The sequence below is a fragment of the Lacerta agilis genome, chromosome 11, assembly GCF_009819535.1.
Source record: "Lacerta agilis isolate rLacAgi1 chromosome 11, rLacAgi1.pri, whole genome shotgun sequence".
Classification (NCBI taxonomy): Eukaryota; Metazoa; Chordata; class Lepidosauria; order Squamata; family Lacertidae; genus Lacerta; species Lacerta agilis.
Window position 1 is genome coordinate 54,120,785 of NC_046322.1, and position 17,824 is coordinate 54,138,608.

Below are 17,824 nucleotides of genomic sequence, written 5' to 3' on the forward strand. Positions count from 1 at the left end.
GTGTTTAAGTACGGTACCCAGTTTTGCAAACAGTGTTAAAAGGACAGGATATTTCTTACCAATCCTGCACTACAATGTAATGAAAACAGTTAAAAAGAATGCAACATGTAGGTTGCAGGCAGCATTAGCACCATTAATCAGGAGTGAAATTGCAACATGTGAAGTTTCATAAAACAGCTGTTTCTCTTTTTATCTTTTTCTCTCCCCTCAAGAACAGATTCCAGAGAAAAGCTGCTTACATACTGCATACCACCACCACATCTGCTATGCACTACTCTATCATTGTGGCATAGAGACAGAGCTGTGAACCAGGAAGTCCCTGGTTCAAATTGTTCATTTCTATTATAAATTACTAGGCTGCCTTAGGGCCAAACTAGACAGTGACGTAAAATGGAGAAATGTCCCTATCTTCACATGTGCCTCCCCTAATTCTAGATGTACATTGATAAATAAATGTGGATTCTCCCATCATGCCTAGTTTGACTCTTGAGTAAGTCACTATTTCTCACCCTCAATTTTTCTTCTGAAATATGGGGTTATTGTTGTTTAATTATGTTAATGTTCATCTCAGTCAGGATTACTAAGAAAATGCATATGAACTGTGGTAAACACTTTAAAGTTATGAAATGATAACTACGATTTTAGGACGCTTCCTATTGACACAGACTGGGATCTTGAGTTTGTTCACACTAGTAGAAGTGCCCTGAGCAAAACTTGAGTCATGTGATTCTCCCCTCAATGAAAGGGTGGATGTGACTCTTCCTAATTCCCTCTCTCCCTTCAGCCCCCTGTGCCGCTGGAAAATTTGCTCTGCAGGATTAGGAGAGTCTCCAGGACAGCATGAGAGGAGGCACAGGGGGAAGTCAGCAAAAACTGACACTCTCCCTCCCCTTCAAGCAGTGTGATCCTTCACTGGATCTTGATCCCTTCATGAACGAAGTCCTCTTGTGAACCCAGCCCTTCCATTTACAGAAGCCTTGCTATGATTCAAGCTATAGTTCATTATTATCAGGGTTCTACAGGACTCGTGGACTGTAGCAGCTGTAGTCCTCACCACAGCTAGAAATTCTGAAACTATGTTCACATACCTATGTTGTATTCCTATTGTGCACAATATTTCCTGAAACTACAAAGGATTCAGTCATTTGCCTATTTTCTTTTGCAGTCAAATTAACCTCTCGTTTTAATTCTTATTATTTCTCCTTTTATTGTTTCAAAGAACTCACTGAACTTTAAAAAAAATAACTAACTAAACTTGATTGTCTTCTTCTCTGTTCCTGATGCAGCTTTTCTCTTTTCTTGGGCTTTGCCTTTCTGCCCTTAATGTTAAATTCTCATCTTCCTCTAGTATTTTGGTGCTATTGTCTCAATAGTATGCCTTGTGTGGCTCCCTTGGACACAGCACCACCTAGGGTGGAAATGAAAGAAATATTCATGGAAGGAATGCAAATTTCCATGTGGCACTGAAATGGTCCAACTGGTATGCAGAAACACTGACAAGACTTTGAACTGTGACTCACGTTTCCTGCAGTTCCTACAGCAGATTTTAAACAAAAAATTGCATGTAAATAACTGTGGAAGATTCCAATCTGTTCACAAGCTACGTAGAAATATATTATTTGAAGCAACTTTATTTCTACATTTGGAACAATAGTGCTATATTATTAGAATGCTAATATAATAGCATTCTAAATATATTATTACAATTTAAATTGTTTTAGGATTGATCATAATATATTTTACATCACTTATTCTCATCGAAAAACATTGAAATAGATTTGATTTGATTTAATTTAACGATTCTTGTATTTGTTTCCCACCACTTATCATCCCCTTCAGTTAATGATATTGCTGACTTTGGTTTAAGTTTGAGTTGTTGCTCCCTGCCTTCAGAATAATATTGAAAAATATTTAACATTTTCTTTTTTAAAAAAAAATCCACTAAATATTATATTAATCTGACACTGAAATTAGCACTGGTTTGCATAGAACATTTTTTACCAAATTATTAGCAAAACAATGGCAGAATTGGTTAAACTGCTAAAATATGTAGCATTTCATAAACATGATTTCAATTACAGAAATTGTCCATGTACATTGTCACCACATATCTTAAAGAGTTTGAGAAAGGTTCTAAGATTCCAAAATAAAAAATTCTTTCCAGTAGCACCTTAGAGACCAACTATGTTTGTTCTTGGTATGAGCTTTTGTGTGCATGCACACTTCTTCAGATACACTGAAACAGAAGTCACCAGATCCTTAAATATAGTGAGGGAGTGGGCAGGGGTATTACTCAGAGGGTGGTGGGAATGGGTGATCAGTTGATAGGTGTGGAAAACCTGTTGACGACTCTTAACGGCTGCAATTAGTCTTGCAGGGAAAGGCAAGGGGTGAGATGGCTAAATATAGCTTTGTCATGTATAATGAGATAAGAACCCAATGTCTTTGTTCAGACCAGGTTTCTCCATGGTTTTAAGTTTGGTGATTAGTTGCAATTCAGCCACTTCTCTTTCCAGTCTATTTCTGAAATTTCTTTGTATTAAGACAGCTACTTTGAGATCTTTTATAGAATGTCCTGGGAGATTGAAGTGTTCTCCTACTGGTTTCTCTGTCTTGTGATTCCTGATATCAGATTTATGTCCATTTATCATTTGGCATAGGGTTTGGCCTGTTTGTCCAATATAGAGAGCTGAAGGGCACTGTTGGCATTTGATTGCATACACAATGTTGGAAGATGAGCAATTAAATAGTCCTGAGATGGTATGTTTAATGTTGTTGGGGCCAGTAATGGTGTTGTCCGGGTTTATGTGGCAGCAAAGTTGGCATCTGGGTTTATTGCAGGCTCTGGTACCAGTGTCCATGTTGAGTCCTGTTGTTGTATTATTGTGGGTGAGGAGCTGTTTGAGATTGGGTGGCTGTCTGTAGGCGATGAAGGGTCTTCCTCCCAGAGCTTGAGAAAGAGAGGTTGTAGATCTCTGATGATGCGCTGTACTGTTTTAATTTGGGAGTTGTATGTGATTACTAGTGGTGCTCTGTTATTTTGTTTTTTGGGTCTGTCTTGCAGCAAGTTCTCTCTGGGTATCAGTCTGGCTCTGTTGATCTGTTGTTTAACTTCATTAGGTGGATATTTAAGTTCTAAAAAGGTTTGCTGTAGATCTCTTAGGTGAGAGTCTCTGTCTGTAGAGTTGGAACAGATGCGGCTGTAACGTAGGGCCTGGCTATATACAATGGATTGTTTGGTATGTTTGGGATGGTAGCTAGAAGCATGTAGATATGTTTGTCAGTCAGTTGGTTTACGGTATAAGGTGGTGTCTATGTGTCCATCCTGTATTTTTATAGTAGTGTCCAAAAAGTGTATTTCTTGCATAGATTGGTTCATTGTTAGGTTGATGGTGGGGTGAAAGTCATTGAGTGCCTGGTGGAAGGTGTCCAGGGTCTGTTGACCATGTGTCCAGATAATAAAAATATCGTCAATGTAACGCAGGTACAAGAGAGGTTTGAGTGGGTACTGTAAACCAAGTGACCGTCAAACATATCTACATGCTTCTAGCTACCATCCCAAACATACCCAACATACGAAACAATCCATTGTATATAGCCAGGCCCTACATTACAGCCGCATCTGTTCCAACAGTGAGTGAGACAGAGAGACAGAGTAGAGCGGTTGAAAACCAGGACAGAAGGTGCAGGTGGTGATTTTTTTCTGGCAATATTGTCAGCAGTAATGTTCCATACATTGGGGTTTCCCAATAAGGTGCCTGCACAGCTGCTGGAGCCCCTACCCCAATCCAATGGAAGCCTAAAGATGCCAGCAGCTAGTTGGTCCACTATAGCCTAACACCCCCCTTGCAGCAATGATCAAGGCATTTGGATTGCATTTTAAAGTCAAGCAAACTGGTTCAATGCCTACCTTTTAGGTAGGTTAGGCTGAAAGACCGTGAGTGTCCCAAGTTACCCAGTGAGCTTTAGTGGTGAGGATTCAAACCTACATCTCTCCAGTTCTATGCCAATACTTTCTGTAAACCACTTTGAGGCTTATTCTTACAGTCAAGCAGTACAGAAAAATTATGAAATAAAAGAGTCTGATCACTGTATTATTAATTAATATATCACTCTGGTTTCATCCACGACCTAAGAACATCATTCCAATATCACAAGTAAACACAGTTTCACAAACATTTTAGATCAGGATTCCAATATCTTATAAGTTGTTATGATACATGAAAATCTTACTGTTAGTGTTACTGGTCTCTTCAGCTAAGTAAAAAGATAGTAATGCGTTTGTGACATCTACAAAATTACTAACTCCTGAAAGTCCAAGACTTTGCAAGGAGAGAAAGGGATTAACCAGGAATGAAGGCATAACCAGAAGAAACAGACCAATAAAGGAATAAGACATGTAAAAGAAAGTAGAATGCAATGGGAACCAGAAAGAGGCGGAGTCAAAGAAAGGTTAATTAAAAATGAGAGCCTGGGAATTTTAAAGGACTGTGTGGCAGAAGTTCTGTTCTGATATAAAACACTTATCAAATGTCATTTTGTAGCATACATTCAGATGGCAAATACATGCTGTACCTTCTTCAGATTCTGTTGGTTCCGCTACATTTTCACCACTCATTAAAACAACAAAGCATGCATCTGCTCGGACTGTAGCTTGCCATGTTGACATGGCAACAGGCGGTTCTTGGCATGGAAAAAGGGCCCTGTTGTTTATTGGAGACCCCGCTGTATAAACACATGGCCTATAGGGAAGAGAAAAAGATAAGAGTGAAGTAATGTACACCATAATTGAAGAAAACCGAGTTCCCAGTAGGAATGCAAATTCAAAGTATCAATACCCACAGTGCATCTGTCTCTTTCTGTCCTCAGAAGAATAAAAATACTGGATATTTTTAATGCATCTTTAAATGCAATTTAAATAACGTCTGGGTTACTCTTTCATTTCTTGGCAACCTTATGGCAGGACAGAAACACAAGACATATTTGCTACAAAAGAAGAACACTTTTTCACTACTTAGAATCATGTCATAGTATGGAAATATCCATGAACTGATCAAATATCATAGATATATATGATCAAATGTCATAGATATTATGGAAATATCCATAAATTGATCAAATATTTTATAACAAGAAAATGCCTGCCATTAAGGCAGGCTTGACTGGCTGTGTGAAAGGATGGTCTGGCAGCTGTAGTACAATTCTGCAGCGTGAGAACACAATGACTATCAGGGCAGTCCACACACAGTGACACTGCAGCTTCCTGCAGAATCCCTGTCGCTGAGGGTCAGGTCACCCAGTATTAGTGAGGGAAGGCAGGCTGAGTCCACAATGGTTTCCCAAGTCCAGCGCTTTGCTTTTCCCACACTAGGGAATGGCAGCCACTCACCTATGTAGAAAACAGACAAAGGTCTAGGAGTTGTTTGGAATGGGGGCTAACCCTGTCCTAGCCTCTGGCCATTTCATGGTTTGAACTGGAGCATGTTTTACCACCTTTCTATCAGCATAGGTCCACCTGTATAGCACTAGTCTGGATTCAGATTTTTCATCAGCATGCCTGCCTGGATTAAACGAAAGGTGGTTGACTAATAGACCAGACACAGGATTTGTTTTTTGTACATATGACAGCTAGAATGTTGTTAATTCTCTGAAATGAGTACTGGTAGTTTACAATCTAATTAATTTATTTTGGTCACACTTTCCAGAGATAGAGAAAGTCTATTCAGATTTTGAAACTTTCACATATTAAGTACAAAATTTTAAATGAAATACAGGTAGTTAGGAAGCTACACAGCCCAGTGACCTTTTATTTTTGTCTTCTCTTTTACTGCAGTAGCCCAGCAGGGCCCACTCTTTTATCATGATATTCACTGAAGGGAGAGGAAGCACAGCCAGACCACCTGTTACCTGACACATGCTGTTATCCTTCCACACAGAGAGACTTTAACACTAGAGCTAAAAATATTCACAAGAATGCCTTTATGGAGCTAACTGCCACTCTTCTCTTTTTAAAATCCTCACAAACTCTAGTGGGAAACGTCCACCTATTCACCAGACTACACTACATTAGGCAGTGATTTAATGAACTGTTAATTCATGGAACAGAAATATTAGACTTGTTAAGCCACTTGTTAACTAAAATGTCTCCAAGCAACCTACCTTTAAAAACATAAATATACAGCATCTTGTTTCAAAATCATATAAAAATTAACATTTTCAAACATCACCTACAATTCATTACACTCACACCCCATAACAGCCATAAGAAACTTTGGCAGCATACTAACAGTAGGCCAAAATCATCCCAGTCCATCAGAAGTCTGTGAAAAAAGCTAAGCATTTACCTGGCACTGAAAATATGTCAACAAAGACATTAGACAGACCTCACTGGGTAGGACATTCCATAGGTAGGAAACAACAACTGAAAAGGCCCTCTCCCTTATTATCACCCTCCAAGTCTCCCTCAGAAGAGGGATCCAGAGAAGGACCTCAGAGTGCCTGGGTAAGTTACCCAATAACATGTTTAGACAGCTCCATGGTTGTCATGGTGACTATGAAGTCCCAAACAACCCCTCTGTGTGATGGTTAACATTAACAGTCTTAGGACCTCTTAATGCAATGTCAGAGATCTTATGTGTCAGCTCAGGTAGGGAGACGGTTAGGCAGTAGAGTGGGCAGTACACCAACAGTATCCCCAATCTGTCTCATTAGCCTAACACAAAGTACAAACACTCCAGAAAAACCAAAAGGATGGAAAACAAACTGAAGCTCAATCCAGATAAGACTGAGGCACTGTTGGTGGGTAGTTCCCTAGACTGAATGGATGGGAGGTTGCCTGCTCTTGACGGGGTTACAATTCCTCTGAAGGAGCAGGTACATAGCTTGGGAGTACTCCTCACTTATCTGGTGTAGCTTAAGGCGCAGATGGCCTCATTGGCATGGAAAGCCTTCCATCAGCTTCGGTTTGTGGCCCAGCTGTGCCCCTATCTGGACAGGGATAGCCTAACTTCTGTTGTCTATGCTCTAGTAACCTCTAGGTTTGATTACTGCAGCACATTATATGTAGGGCTGCCTCTGAAGATGGTTTGGAAGCTTCAGCTGGTGCACAATTCAGCAGGCAGATTGCTCACAGGGGAAGACAGTTTGAACATATTACACCGAACCTGGCCCAACTGTACTGGCTGCCAATTAGTTTCCAGGCCCAATTCAAAGTGCTGGTTTTGACCTAAAAATCCTTAAACTGCTCAGGACCTCAAGGATAGCCTCTGCCCATACAAACAGTCCCAGACTCTGCGTTCATCATCTGAGGCCCTTATTCATGTGCCTCCTCCATGTGAGGTCCAAAGGGTGGCAACATGAGCATGGGCCTTTTCTGCAGTGGCTCCCCATTTGTGGAGTGCTCTCCCCAGGGAGGTTCACCTGGCACCTTCATTTTATATTTGTAGGTGCCAGTCAAAAATGTTCCTCTCCAATCAAGCCTTTGGCTGATTAATATTCTACAGCCTTTTAAATGTGTTAGTGGGAAGGGTGGTTATTGGGATTTTTTGTGTTTTAGCTATTTACTTGTGTTTTTACCTTGCTTTTTTCTGTGAACCGCCCTGAGATCTTGTGATGAAGGGCAGTATATAAATTTAATAAATAATAATAATAGTCACATCAGCCCAGAAATTTATCTCCCCCACCCCACTTAGAAGTCTTGGCCTCAAGATCAGTGGTTGCAAATCAATTGGGGAATATCCTGCAGCTCTTCTCTCCTTGTACAGAGAGCAGCAGCAAATGCAGTCCAGGAGCAGATGGACTAAAACAAAACAAAAACCCTGCTCTGCACATTTCCTGCCAGTGCTGGGGATCCCAAAAAACCATACAGTCAAACAACTTACCAACTTTACCAGTGATGTAGGGCAGAAAACTTTTCAGTGCTTTATTTTTTGCTAATACCTATTTATTAGCCATTATGAATGGATGCCAACCGCAAATGCCATATTAGGCAAGCTTGGCAGTTTCATTGCTTTTAACTTTTACTAAACACATGTAAAATAAACATGCTGGATTAAATCACCCTCAGAAAAGGTTCCAATGCCAAACTGAAAAATTTCCCATGCAAATTAACCTATGCAGATTACCCTAGTTCAGTTTTTTTTCTGGAAAACCCACATCAATGAGCTTTACTCCAGCAGACCTCACCCTATTATCCTACCAGAGTCAAAAATTGTTATGATATAACTTTATTATTTTGCTATATACAATGCTACTTCTGTATCTTCCTAGATCGCCCTCACAAATCCACATTAAAAGAGCCCCTATTGATGCATCTACCTCACAGGATTGTCGGGAGGATGAGTTAGAAGTTGGATATTACAAATTTAAAATGTCATGGTAAGGATCCAAAGAAACAGGCAACTAGTTCCAAACGTCCAAAGAGTCCTTAGGCTTCTTGCATTCAACTAAGGTAGCTCTTTGGAGATCAGTAAACATTTAATTATCACCACCTGATTATGGAACAACTTTGGCCTAGTTCTCATTGAGGTGGTAAGCTTTTGTCTTGGTCATACACCTTCAGGTGGTAAGTGAATGTTCTTCCAGACAAAAATATTCCCTGTGTGTAGAAAACAATATCAGAGGGAGAGGGAGAGACTAGTCTTCTTGGTATGCAAGTTTTCTATATGCATGTATTTTTATTTAATGGAAGTTCATTCAGTCATGTGAGCTTCTTCCAGAAATATGAAGTGGTAGAACTCAGAGGCAGCTTTACAATGCAAAGGAAAACCAGCCTAGTCTTTTTTAAAAACAACACTTCAGGGACCACATATTAATACATTCCCACACAGTACAACATTACTTTCCAGTTTGGCAGACCCTCTGTGCTAGAAAATCCTTAAAGTGGCTCCAGATATACAAACTTTAGAATCATCCCCAGGTCCTAATGGACAAATTCCATGGAGTGTGTACACAGCCATTGTTTGGAATATAGTCATCCAAATGTAAAATTATGAATTAATTATTTATTGTTATTGTTGCTTTAAAAATTATTTACCATATTGTGGCCTTTATGGTTGTTGGTTTTAATTTAAACCACTTTTCAGCCCCAATTCCTCCCAAAACAATAAAAATGCATATGACAGATACTTTACTGGTACCTAAGTGGGAGCTTTATTGTAAATCAGTAGGTGACATCCAACATCACATAAATGGATTTGTGTGCTTTGCCACAGGACTTTGGGCCATTCAACTAAGCTGTGCTAGTCCTAGTAGCATAACGGGACTCCCCCATTTTCTTCCCTGTATGCCCCCCACCCTCCCCAAATCTGCTTGGGAAGCTCAGGGAAAACTACAGAGTACAGCAGGCGGCAGAAGAGAGGAAATTCTTATGTCAGGCAGGCAAAAAATCATTTCGCTGACAGAATGATCTCCTTAGTGTGAACTTGAATTTCACCCTGTGTCTTTCTCTCCTCCTCATTACAGCTCTCCATGCACCCCCCCCAAAAAAATCCTCTCTGAAAGATTTGAGGACCCTTTAGAATGGGCTTTGAGGATGCATTGAGAGCTGCAGAGGAGAGAAGAAAAAATCCAATGCATATGCAGAAATCCACTGGGCAACTGGGCAAGAATCATTGGATGTGACTCAAAAACAACATATGTTGAAAGCATTACTGTAAAAAGTTTCACTCTCACTCAACAGCAACTCACCTTAACAGGCAAGGGACTCACATCACTATTTACAAAGACTTTCTGAGTTTCTGCCACACACAGAGAGAGAGAGAGGGAAAGAAAGAGAAAGAAAGAGAGAGAGAGAGACTTCACTATTAGCCGTAGCAACTCATAATCGGTAAGGGAGGATGTAAAAGTAGCACTGGGGCAGAATACACAATTTCTTACTCCAGCAACAGGAGTATGAGAATGGAACAATGTAGTGCTTGTCTCTTCCGAACATCCAAGCTTGAGGTGCCTGGCAGTTCGGACAGGGACAAAGTGGTTGACCCCCATTGACATGGAAGAAGACAATGAAAATATAGCTACAGTGTGCAGATAAGTGATCACAGCCACATGTGTAAGTTGCACTCTGAGCTTTACAGGCAAAATACAGATTTGAGGACTGTGTACTGTGGCATAATTCAGAGAACTAATACAAGCACAGTCTAGGAGAAAGGAAGCTTTTCTCTCTTGTTATTGCAGAAACACTACTGGCCAATATTAGCATAGGATTTTTTAAGAAAAAGCAAGCAAGTCATAACAGAGGTCTGTAACACTCTGCTCCACTTAGAATTCCAGGACAACCCCAGCTTGCCCCAGAGTATATGTGGGTAGTACTGGCACATCTCAGAAGAGATAAGTGCCTCCTAGCATAGAACGTATCAGTAAATGAAGTTAGCACTATAGTATGCTCATTTACATGCTATAGTCAAACTAGACAGTGGGACTCATGAGTTATCTCTCCATGGGTTTTCAAAATTGCAAGGGCAACCACAGGGAAGCAATTTGGATCACGGGTGAAGAAAGGGGCGTCAACTCTTTTTCTTGTGCAATTTTTCTAAGCTAAATTGCCCCATCCTTTTCTGAAGTTGCTGCTTGTCCATGGGACAAAACATACAGGTGCTTATATGTTTTGTCCCAGGGCAAATAGCAGCTTCAGGAGAATAGGAATTAGGAAATTGGCTCCAGGGGAGGGAGATTAAGCTTGCCCTTCCCCCAGTTCTTATCCTACATGCATGTATCCTTTTAAAAATATGGTAATAGATTTCCCTCAGGCTTGCCCAGTTGCACTCTTAATAAAGGATTTTTTTCTACATAAACAAACATTTATTTAATAGCCCAGATGTCAAGGGATGAAAAAATATACAAAAGGCTTGTCTCTTGTAAACTACATTAGATTGACAAAACAACAAATCCAAAAGCTGCCATTAGATAAGGTGAGCCAAATGACAACAGAGTAGACAAGGTGTGTGGTCCAGGAAAATGATGTACTACATATATTTAAGCTATTTAATTTCTTAAGTATTTCAGATTTTTACAGCTTTAGGCTTTTAGTACTACTAAATAATATATTATATTATTAATATTAATATTATGTATTATATTGTTTATGTATGCATAGAAAGATAAAATTGTTGTTTGGCTTCTGCTAAGCCATGTTCAGATTCTAACAGATAAATTAAAATAAGTTTTTTTTCACGTTAAAGCAACTTAAAAAGCTACCACATCCAGAACATTTCAACTTACTATTAACAAAACATATTTTGCCTTCACTACAAAAGGATTTGTTACATGAACTCTTAACTCTAGGTAATTGAAAAAATATATAATAAAGTGAAAATGCTTTACATAATATGTTACTCTCCAAAACCTTTTATCCAAAATGCACCAATCAATTGTTCCCCGATTTAAATATTTAGACTTAAAGAAATGCATTCACTTGTTCACTTTCATGAGCACTGAACTCTGCCTGCTTTGCTACCAATCTGTCTGAATTCAGCCACAAAATGAGATTGTTATTTATAATTCAACTCTGCCCCATCAGGCACAGAACACAAGAATAGCAGGACACCAAAAACTGTTGCATACCTGTCACATTGGTCTGTAGTCCAGCTCAGTGATTTTCCTTCTGGCTTTGTTTTGTAACATATCCTTATGGCATGAGGGAAGTCTTTTGGCAGCTGGACACCTGCTTTCCTGATCTCCAAGCTCCAAGTGCCAGTAACAAACAGAAGCTCTCCACAAGCAGGTGCCTGGCTACACATTCTGTAACACTGAAGCTGCTCCTTCCAATGATCTGCAGGTAATGTCACAAGTTCATGCACAATCTGATTTCTAAGATCCGTTGGATCCTTGGAAGCATCCATTAACTTGGCAGAGCTGGTAAATTTCTCAATGCCTGGAACTACAGCAACATCTACCTCTTCGACCTTTAACACAGATAAATCACAGCAGTCCAGGACCAGCAAAAAATCTTCACTCCCATGAATCTCAATGTCACAGCAGTTCTTTGAACTAGAAATCCCAGAAGCCTGTTCCTTGTTGCCATGACTACCATTTTTATCAGAAGTATCATTTTCACCTTTACCACAGACAGCAAAATCATTACATCCACTTTTAGTTGAGCAAGCACTTGCATTTGGCACAGGAACGTAGCAGGCTTCAGGTGCCTGAATATAGCAGGTTTCATCTGACTGAGAATGACAAGCTTCTTCCAGCTGTTCACTGTCTCCTTTTCTGCATCTGCTGTCAGTGTCAAAGAACAGAACTATAGTGCCACCAATTACATGGCTTTCTAAGTCCACATCCAGATCCAACACATAATGCCTTACCAGGATGTGGCTAGTATTTGCCATTAAGGGCAAATCATCTTTGGTAATGTCAAGCTCCATCTTCATATGCCAGACTTCTATACAGCTACAGTCACTTCTCTTTTGTAATCCTTGTTCTTTCTTAAATTATCTTCCCAATAGCCAGTATGCTGCGTTTTCCAGGTGTCACAAACAGTTATTACATCAAATACAGTAATGTGTTATTTATATGATGAATGGAACCATAACAACTTGTATTTTACCCTGTGAAGAAAAAAGCAATCAACAGTCAGGTGTCAATTTAAACAAGAGCTATAAAAATGGAACCAGCCCACACTGAAGGTTATTGCTAAATAATAAATATTTAAAGAACAGATATTAAAGTTTGCTATTCATATGATATATACCAATCATGCAATCTGCAGAAGAACTAGTTCTGTGAAGAAAATTAAAAGGAAAAATCATCTGCATAACAATTGGGGAACAAAAAGTGAAATGGAGTACAATATCATATCAACTGAATAAAAGAAGCCTGAACAATATAGCAGCACTAGCATGATCTTATTGCTACAAACCTGCAGAAAAGTTGAAAAGCGTTATTGCTTTTCAGTTTTCAAGAAGTGAAATGTATCATGTCTAATTTCTCATCTCAGAATGGCATTGCTTATTATTGTGCTAAGAATCTAAGTAACAAGCATGACTGAAAGCTAAATGGCCTCACGTGTCTCATACCTCAAGAGAGCAATAATTTAATACATACAATGTAACTCCAGGGATTAATGTACCTTTCACATTAGGGCTGCACTCAGATCAGCACTTCTGGTAAATTACAAGAAAGTCAATTTACAAGTAGTGCATTATAAATATTCTTTTGAGATTGCTCATGGAGATTTTTCAACTTCATACTTAAATACTCCAGGTATATAATTACATCTTAATAGCTAAAAAATCCATTAACATTCTGAATCAGAGACTTCTCATACCAAACAAAAGACTGCCATTCAAAAAGAAATATTCAAATACCTTCACACTGAAGTAAACATAAAACAAAATTCACCAACACCAGTTGTGAAAGAAAGCTTTTCATGATTGTATGAAATATATATTTATTACTCTTCACACAATAAATTAAAAATTGCAGACCATTACTGAGCTTGTTGTTTTTTCATTATCTTCTAATCAATACAAGTATTGCATTCTTTTTTTCTATTTTCTAAGGTAGTACGAAAGAGCAATATATCGGTAGTTGTTTTAATAAGGCATAAACTAACACACACATCATAAACCCTCAAGTTTGAAAGTCTTGGTGACAGTCTTCCAAGGCAAGGACATTGTGCATGAACAGTGTTTCCCATCCACAATTAAATCAGTCTTCTTTGCTATTACCTTCTTCTATGTAAATATGGATGATACAAAATCAGACCCATTTAGTGTTAAAATAACGATACTACTCATTCCATGAAAACAAATCCACTGGCAGTTGATTTTCAGACAACATGATTTTGTTAAATGGATCTAAAAACAAAGAAAGGAATTGCTGTCAGTACATCCCCATGCCTTTATTCTTTGATTCACAATATTTTAAAGCAGCTATGGCATCTGTTCATGTTTGGTCATTACACTAGACTCTAATGTAATGATTAGAGGCATTAACCAAATTCAGAAGCGCAAGAAAACTGTCTTCTCTAGCAAGCTGGTTTTACAAAGCACAGGGCACTTAGTACAGTATACAAATCAATAAGATGGTTTTAGACATTGCTACATGCTGTTTATTACTCTAATTAAGATAATTAGAAATGTTTATACAGTTATGAGCAGCAAAAAGTACACTCTTATATTACTAGGTACATATTTGTTTTTCTGCCCTGAACATGATATCTACACATTAGAAATGGTACTTTTCATGAGTATAACTATTACATATGCGTAACCATGTGAACAGCAAATAGCTAATCTGAATGTAGAAAAGAAATAAGAGAAGCAGACAGGACAAGGGAAGCAAATTGATAGTTAAAACAGAAAATGTAGGAGCAGAGTTATAAAAAAGGGAAAAACTGACTTTGGAACTTTTTTAAGTACAGGGAAACCAAAAATTGAGCTGAAATTCTTGAGAAATGCAAAAGGGTGGCTCTATGTAATTAATTTACAGTGTAAAATGAGCACCCATGGATTTGTTTTCAATCACTTTTGGCAACCAGAAATTGAAACCAGATTACAAATATACAAAATGATAAACAAAATTAAAGTATGTTTAACCCAAACATTACAAATGGGTTAGATATGAAACCATGAATTGAGACCTTGGAAAATGTTCTGTAAGGATGCATGCTATACAGTACTGTACTTCAGATTTCATAGTCACATAGTAAGGTTGTTTGTTACATTATATACTGTTGCTTATTCCCAATTTATAGCAACTATGTCCTAGTTATGCCACAGACAGCCAAGTTACTATGTTGATATTGTTTGTTGCCCTGTTGATGCTATCTGGCATTAGATAGAATGAAACTGCTTCTCAGGTGCCATATAGGATTGTGCATGTATGAATCCCAACCATAGGTCCCAACCATATTTTAGTATTCGCATAATGTTCTACATATCCTTGTCAATAACAATGTATTGTATATTGTGTCGATATCATACCCAGAAGGGATATAACCTTCCTATTGCTGAGCTCTCAAATTACGACTGTTGGTAATTTAAAACTCTATTTAAAACACGTTCAAAGCACATGGTCATTGGAACTTATTATAAAAAGCAATGAAACTTTGCTGGTATGAGAGAAAAATAGATAAAGAGATTGATAAGTAGAGTTTATATTAATAATTCACCAAAATAAAATATTTTTTCAAAAAGGACAAAACCTAAATACTAACATACAGGAACCCATTCAAAATTATAGGCAATGATGTAGTAAGAAAAGTATTTATTGTGCTTTTAAAAAAAAACAACTTTTGTTTTGGCGCTATTAGTTCCAGTCCTATGACAAAGTTACCAGTATTCAGTGTGCTAGTCCTGAACACTACCAAGATGGTGACTCATACACAAGATTCCTACCAGGTTCTGGTGGGTCATAACTGTACCCTTTGAGAATGTGTGAGTTAAGAAATATGAATGTGGTATAGACTGGAATAGTGTTATAAAGTATCACAAGTATAACAAGTTGACAGGTAACAAAGCATAAAGAACAAGAGAGAAGGTGTGGAAAGTGAAGATAGAGAAGGTAGAGACAAAGACACTGTATAAGAAATACACTCTATAGTCAATACGTATACAATCATCTTGAGTACATGTGAGGTTGCTGCTGGTAGCACTGTTATATGCATGGTCCACTTTCAGGTAGATGTGGTATATGCAGCCACCAAACCTCACTCACTGGTGGCATTTCTCAAGTCACTACTTATTAAGAAATCACACAACACAATTACCAAGATTGTGTGCCGACACAGTTATTTCTGAACCAACTCTAAGATGCATACTCAAGAGCCTGGTTTGGACATCATGCTACACCAACATTTTGTTTGTTCTTGGTTATAGCTTGTAGTTAGCCTGAAGGGAACTTAACCATGAGCTCAGGTTCAGATGACATGCTAAGTCAAACCTTGGCTTAGCTCAGTGTGCTGTGGCACCAAAAAGGATCAAAGAGTAGCAAAGTGGCTATGTGAGAACCCTCACATTTGTGCCATGCTATAGTTTGGCTTTGAGTGATGAATAGAAACCAGGCCAAGTTCCTTTATAGTACAATCTGACTACTCAGAAGTAAGTCCTACTGAGTTCAATAGGATTTACTCCTAGGCAAGAGGTTACAGGTTTGCAGCCTTAAAACAGATTAGATATTAATTATTCATTTCCATATTTTTACCACACATTTCCATTCCGATGGAGGGCTTCAAGCTTCTTAGATCATGCAGAAGAAAATCCATAAAATCACAACAAAGCAAAGCACTAAAGCACTTAACATCCCATTAAACACTTCTGTTGAACTCACTGTCATTAAAAGAGAATTTCCCACATGCTCAAAGCATTTTTGTGTATACTAATTTAAACGATGCCAGCAATGCTATATACACAAGAACACAGATGAATAATCATCCTAATATCCCCACAATCAAAAGACTTGAAACAGTGATAAAATAATTCATAATTTGCCCTCATATTTTCAATGCACACTCATGGGCGGAAATGTGGGGGCTTTTTTTCCAACAAGCACAAGAAATTTCATGTATACAGCAGGGGGGATAAAAAGGGATGGGTGCTTTGTACACACTGAAAATACGTGACATGTTTAACTTTGTAACTGTATGACTGGGTGGGATACTGGCGCAATCCTATGCATGTTTACTCAGAAGGCCCTTCCCTGAACTTTACCCCTAGGTCAAGCGCCTACCTACACCATGGTTGTATCCTTAGGCCAGGGCTGGATCTAGGTTTAATGAGGCTCTAAGCTACTGAAGATAATGGGGCCCTTTATATGTCCAGCTGTCCTTTGTCAACAACAAATTGTCCCTATTTTTTGTGTTGAATATATGCTATATGGTAATTTATGGACCGCCATTTGCACATATTTTTAATCAAAGTAATTGTTGAACTGAAATACAATTAAGAAGCAGTATATTGGGGAGGGGGGGGCAAGAGAGTGGGGCCCTAAGATATACCGGTAGTTTGTTTAGCTTATACGTAAATCCAGCACTGCCAAAGCCACTTGGTGCTACAACAAGGCAATTGTGGGACCCTTGTGGCCGTCTATGCTGTGGGACTACGACTGAGGATGAAAGTTGGGAGCCCAACAACATTTCGAAGAAGCACGTACAGGAGTCGCCCCCCTGTTGACGTCCTGAGCGGTATTAGAACCGTGGGAAGTTGTGCGTGTATTTCCAGATAAGGCGCGGGGAAGAAGCCGCGAGGAAACGGCAGCCTCGCGAAAGCGCCCGAGGAGCCACACAGAAAGGCGCCCAGGCAAAAAAGGGAGCGAGTCGCCGCCGCCGCCTGCCTCACAAAGGGGAGTCTGAAAGTCGCCTCACACGAGGGCACCAAGCTTGAGAGGCTCCCCTCAGGGCTCTGGAGAGAAAAGGCGGGAACGCGGTCCGAACTAGCGGATTCGGGAGGGGGAAAGTCGCGGCTGGATCGAGGGGGGGGGGGTGACAGCAGCAGCTGCCTCCGCCGATACCTCCCCGCCCGACCCCGCTCGTCTCTCCGCCTTTCCTCTCTTCCCTCCCCCCCGCTCCCCTTCCGAAAGTGGTACAGGCCATCACAGCGAAGGCCCCGCGCCCCTCAGAGGGGAGCAACGGACGAGCGCGTGCCTGTTGTTTACCTGGCGCACCGCCGAGTTCTGTGTTTGTTTTTCCCACCCCGGCTGCGACGGCGAGAGGCGGCGCCCGATGACGTCATCGGCGAGGGCCCGGCTCGCTGAGGGCACGCGAGCCCACAGAGCGGCTCCGGGGCCCGGGCTCACTTCTTGCCTGTTTCGCGGGAGTAAGCCCGCCCGCCTGCCTGCCTGCCCACCGCGGCACCACAAGGCGGCCCTTATTCCGCCCAGACAGCTT

General features: G+C 39.8%; 1 protein-coding gene across 1 annotated transcript in view; it reads right to left on the reverse strand.

Moving 5' to 3' along the window:
• Positions 1–12,486, reverse strand: part of AOPEP (aminopeptidase O (putative)) — a 171,106-nt gene extending 158,620 nt beyond the window's left edge. The window contains exons 1-2 of the mRNA XM_033164197.1: positions 11,560–12,486; positions 4,576–4,742 (exon numbers count right to left, since the gene is read on the reverse strand). Of these exons, the coding sequence (XP_033020088.1) occupies positions 4,576–4,742; positions 11,560–12,368 (976 nt within the window). The 5' untranslated portion in view covers positions 12,369–12,486. The remainder of the gene's footprint in view (positions 1–4,575; positions 4,743–11,559) is intronic.
• Between the last annotated feature and the right edge of the window lie 5,338 nt (positions 12,487–17,824).